Source organism: Mangifera indica, unplaced genomic scaffold (genome assembly GCF_011075055.1).
Source record: "Mangifera indica cultivar Alphonso unplaced genomic scaffold, CATAS_Mindica_2.1 Un_0044, whole genome shotgun sequence".
In the NCBI taxonomy this organism is placed as follows: domain Eukaryota; kingdom Viridiplantae; phylum Streptophyta; class Magnoliopsida; order Sapindales; family Anacardiaceae; genus Mangifera; species Mangifera indica.
In genome coordinates, this window is record NW_025401136.1 from 210,815 (window position 1) to 216,599 (window position 5,785).

General features: G+C 34.0%; 1 protein-coding gene across 1 annotated transcript; it reads left to right on the top strand.

The window, feature by feature from the left end:
* The first annotated feature begins 3,556 nt into the window (after positions 1–3,556).
* LOC123206624 (gallate 1-beta-glucosyltransferase-like) lies at positions 3,557–5,425 on the top strand. The gene has a single exon (XM_044623811.1). The coding sequence runs from the start codon at positions 3,662–3,664 to the stop codon at positions 5,219–5,221; it is 1,560 nt and encodes a 519-aa protein (XP_044479746.1). The 5' UTR covers positions 3,557–3,661; the 3' UTR covers positions 5,222–5,425.
* The last annotated feature ends 360 nt before the right edge of the window (positions 5,426–5,785 follow it).

The window sequence follows — 5,785 nt, forward strand, 5'->3', positions numbered from 1 at the left end:
ATAAATAATAAAAACTTTTTACCCTTTTTTTATAAAAAAAAATCTTATTTCTTTGTAAGAAAAATTCTTTTTTTAGTATTCGTAAAAAAAAAATTATTTTTTTATATAATCTAGATATAATATAAATATATTAATTAACAAAATTAAAATGAATCTATTATTTTAAATATTACAAATATTATATATTAATCACTTTAATATATATAACAAAAATTTAAATAAATTTAAAAAACACAAATAATCTAGAACTATAAAGATATATTAGTGTTATAAATAAATATATTAATATAAAAGGATGAAGATAGAGACAAGGATAGAGGCGAGGTGGAGAGGAGATAGGGAGAGGTACATGTATCCTTATCCCTAATTATAGAGATTTTTTTCGTTTCCATCATCTTTTCGATTTTTATTGGATAATTCTCTTTCTATTAGGGTTGAAAAAGGATCAGAACCCCTAAATTTGGGTTTAAATTACTATTTTTATTAAAATATAGCTAGTTTTCCTATTTTTATTTTTAAGGTCAATTTATAATTTAAATATATAATAATTGAGATAATGACTTGTAATTAAATGATGTAAGTATTTATTTTTCTTTTCACTCTAAAATCATCTAATCAAATATTATTATTTTAGTTTGGATAATTTAGTTATTCATATAATTATTATCTTCACCAAACATAGGCCGCTACGAATTTATAAAATTAAAGCAAAACTTTCTTTGTTTCATAGTTGGCAAATATAAAAGACGGCCACCAATGGTACATTCGATTTCATGTACTTCAATTTTGCTTCTAATTGACGATGCATCTGTTTAACTTCCAATCAAACAGAAATTAGGAACATCCAAACATCATCACTGTCAAAGCATAATCAATATATGTATCAAATATTATTTTATATTCAACTACTTATCTTCTTCTTTTTGCTTTCTCGGCTCACCAGGGAAAAGGAAAAAATATAATATATAATGAGTGACAAATAAGTAGGAAAGGAGGGTGCCTAAAAAATTAGTTGGGATCCCAAAGCGGATACGGGTTTTCCTTTCTTCTCCGAGGTATAGCTGGAGTCAATATGCACTTAAGCTTTTGTCATTTTGCTCTTCAATGGTACAGTCAACATGCACTTTCCACCAAATTTTCCAAAATATTAGAAAAGTTTTTAAAACCCCACAACAACTCATACCATAATTATGGACACTTTGTGCAACACTAATAGCCTGAAATAAGATCCATTAACTAATATTTTATTTAGGTAAGTTACTGTTTACTACGGAGATCTTAAACTTGTGGTCAGGTCCCATATGAGATTCCCTTTTGTCCGTCCGAAATATTATTACTAGAAAGAAAAGAGCAGCTCAATTGTTTGCCGGCCAAAGGACTATTTTCCACCCAAGTTTAGGTGTGATTACAAAGTTATATTTACAGGGTTTAAAAAATTCAAAGTCTCATCTATTAACCAATTAGAGTTAAAATTTTTTGTTAGATACATGAGTAATATTGTTATTTTATTATTAATATTAAAAAAATATAAAATTTATTATATTTTTCTCTCCTAAATTTTAAAAACTAATATTTCACTTCTTTTAAAGTTTTTTAACTTTGAAAAATCATATATCCTCTCAAAACCTTAGAATTTTTTTTCCCTCCAGCCACTTTCTCCAGCGATTTAGAAAGGATAACAACGAAGTTTTTTCGTCGATGAAGAGATTTCAGATCTCTTCCTCAACGAAGAGATTTGAACATTTTGTCGACAAAAAGATCTGGATCTCTTCATCGATGAAGTCCATATCTCTTTCTCGTCAACAAAGAGATTCATTTCAAATTTATCTATGTGCATCAACCAATGGTTTAGGGTGGATAGTGAAGTTCGTTGACGTCGGAGATAGTGGTCGGAAAGGTGAAAAAAAATTTAAGAGAAAAATGTGACTCTTCAAAGTTAGAAAACTTTAGATAATGGTGAAATTGTTAGTTTTTAATCTAATGAATTTTATATTTTTTTAATATTATTAGTAAAATAACGATTTTACCCTTGTTTCTAACTAGAAATTTTAATAATAGTTATATCATGGGTAAGACTTCGAATTTTTCAAATTTCATGAGCGTGACGTTGGGATTGCACCTAAACTTGGGTGGGAAATAGTCCTTTGGCCTTGTTTGCCCTATGTTTTGTGCTACAGATTTCCCACCCAAGCTATAGGCTAGAAGTTTTCCATCTTTGGATAAATAAATAATTTTTTTTAACTCAAAATCAAAACATTAATGGTATAATAGTAAAATAATAATTTTACCATTCATAAATTTAAAAAAGTTAATTGTTTTACATTTTAAATCCAAACGTAAACATGACATTTAACCTTTAAAATGTTTGAAAATTTGCAAATCAGTTTTTGGAATTTTTTCTGGAAATCTTAATAATGTCGGTGACACTTCTTCACTGCTACCACCACCACCACCACCACCATCACCAGGATTTCACCATGGTCATCCTTATTATTAAAATATTATAATGACACCCTTCTAAACTAAACTGTGAACAGAAAATTAGGGATATAAATGTTAATTTGTACAACTCTCAAGGGACAAATGAATAATTTCCCATTTTTTTTGTTTCAGAAATTATATATTCTCCCGTATATTTTGAAAACATTATTACCGTCCTAACAGTTCGTAATATAGTATTTTTTTTTCCATATTTTAATAAAATTTATCGTTTTACAGAGGGTGATTAATTAAAAAGAAAAAATAACGGTGGTTTTTAATAAGTATACGGTTGCTCTTCACCTTACAATTTTGGGTTCTGAACCACTAATTATTGGTGCAACGTACAATTTGAGAGCCATTAAATTTCTGAAGCTATACCGATGAATAGAAAGTAGTTGTAGTTCAGCTACATGCACGCAAAAGGAAAGAAATTTGGTTTCTATTGTCTGATTAGCATATATCTGAAAGCACTTACGAAAGTACGTGCGGATGTTTTTGGCATTGACCTATCTGCTGTAACTACTTGTCGGCCATTTCACCTTCTAGTCTAGCAAAAACTTCATTACTTTTTGCCTTTATTTAAGGCGCCCTAGAAAGTTTCTTCTTATTCTTCTTCTAATATATGTATTGCATAAATGACGGCAGCATGGACGAACATTATTGTTACAGAATACTGGACAATCCACGATCAATATTAGCTAGCTTTAAATGCGAAAGCGCTCTCTCCACAACAAAAATTCACCGTCTACCTAATTTTCAATGATGGTTAATTGCAACTTTCCATAAGACATAATTATAATTAGACAGGCAAGAAATTTAGTGATTAATTGAAATTAATGGACTGACATCAATGCTGATGCAGATAATTATGTTAAATAGCGGGCTACAACATTCAGTTGACGGTTGTAGTCTATTGGCCTCTGTTTAATTTATCTTCCAAATTGACTTTGCCATTCTAAACGAACTTTCATAAGCAAAGTTAGCTAGCTGAAGCTGACAGTCATATCTTCCCAGAAATCACCCTTTGAATATGAGATATATTCATATCGTATATATTTGCCCGCTTGCCTTGTTTCTCTTACCATTCAACAATAATCACACTAATCATTTCTCTTTTCACATTTCTTCCTCTATTTCTTTCTAGCTATTTGAAAGAGGATTCAGGAGTGAAGAGAAAGAAATGGGTTCTGAATCACTTGTTCATGTGTTTCTTGTTTCCTTCCCCGGCCAAGGCCATGTAAACCCTCTTCTTCGACTTGGCAAGCGCCTTGCTTCTAAAGGTTTGCTTGTCACCTTCACCACTCCTGAAAGCATTGGCAAACAAATGAGAAAAGCAAGCAATCTCACTGACGAGCCCACGCCAATCGGAGATGGCTTCATTCGGTTTGAATTCTTCGAAGATGGCTGGGACGAGGACGAGCCAAGGCGCCAAGACCTCGACCAATACCTGCCCCAACTTGAGCTCGTTGGAAAAGAATTGATTCCTAAAATGATCCAGAAAAACGCTGAACAAAACCGCCCCGTTTCTTGCCTCATCAATAATCCTTTCATTCCTTGGGTGTCAGATGTTGCGGAGAGTTTAGGCCTTCCTTCCGCAATGCTTTGGGTCCAATCTTGTGCTTGTTTTGCCGCTTATTATCATTATTGTCACGGGTTGGTCCCTTTCCCTGATGAAAAAAATCCTGAAATTGACGTTCAGTTGCCATTTATGCCACTCCTCAAGTATGATGAAGTGCCTAGTTTTCTGCATCCAACAACTCCTTATCCTTTCTTGAGGAGGGCCATTCTTGGTCAGTATAAAAACCTCGACAAGCCTTTCTGCATTTTGATGGACACTTTCCAGGAGCTTGAGCACGAAATAATTGAATACATGTCGACAATTTCCCCTATCAAGACTGTTGGCCCGCTGTTTAAAAACCCCAAGGCACCATCTTCAACCGTCCGTGGTGACTTCATGAAGGCAGACGACTGTATAGAGTGGCTCGACACAAAACCGGCATCATCCGTCGTTTACATCTCTTTCGGAAGTGTAGTTTACTTGAAGCAGGAACAAGTAGACGAAATTGCTCACGGTTTGTTAAACTCTGGGGTCTCATTTTTGTGGGTGATGAAGCCGCCGCACAAGGATGCAGGCCTCGAACTCCTTGTTCTTCCTGATGGGTTCTTGGAGAAAGTTGGAGACAACGGCAGGGTAGTGCAGTGGAGTCCGCAAGAGAAAGTGTTGTCTCACCCGAGTGTAGCTTGCTTTGTAACACACTGCGGCTGGAACTCAACAATGGAGTCGTTAACATCAGGTATGCCGGTTGTGGCTTTCCCGCAATGGGGAGATCAAGTCACCGACGCGGTGTACCTAGTGGACGTGTTCAAGACTGGAATAAGAATGTGCCGAGGAGAGGCTGAAGACAGGATAATCCCTCGTGAGGAGATTGAGAAATGCTTGCTAGAGGCGACGTCCGGGCCGAAGGCTGCAGAAATGAAACAAAACGCATTGAAGTGGAAGAAAGCGGCGGAGGAAGCGGTGGCAGAAGGTGGCTCCTCTGACAGGAACATTCAAGCCTTTGTCGATGAGGTGAGAAGGAGGAGTGTTGAGATCATGACCAGCAATTCAAAGGCCGTTAAGCCAGCCGCCATTAATGGAGGTGTTGCAGAGTTGGTCGAGAAGGCTGAAGTCAATGGGAAGGTAGACTTGGTGGAGAAGGTTGAAGCCAACGGGAAAGTAGTAGGATTGGCGGAGTCATAAGAAATAAAGTGACAGGTGGCGAATGATGATTGGGTATTGTTAGGAAATAAATAATTTCATGAAACTCTCTTCATGAGCTCTATCTATGTAATATTATTTACTTTCTGTTTCGGGGCTTTTTGATTGTACTTCCCCTTTGTTTGGTTGTTTTCACCACATGTTGTAAGTGGTTTGTGTCAGAAATTAACTTAAATTTCTTTTTCATTTATTTTTTTCACAATAATATTTATCAATTATAAAGGTTTCATTCTAAAATCTATAGAAACAGAATTTGTTTTTGTAGGTTTATTAATACTATTTCATCTACTTACTTATTTTAATTAATAAAATTTATATTTACCAACTTTTAATTTTAAAAAAATAACATTTAATTATGTAATAGTATATATATATTTATATATTTGAAATAGGTACATATAATATTACTCTTTCATAATTCTCCTAATGTCAACCCTCATACTATGACAAACAAAATACGGTTGTCATAAAAGTATTTGTTAATGTATTTACCAATCAATAACATCTCAAATGTGACTTTGGTCAAATTGAACTATTGTAGATTAA

What these genes read in the sequence shown, in the direction of transcription:
- LOC123206624 (XM_044623811.1), top strand. Translation starts at nt 3,662, where the DNA reads ATGGGTTCTGAATCACTTGTTCATGTGTTTCTTGTTTCCTTCCCCGGC.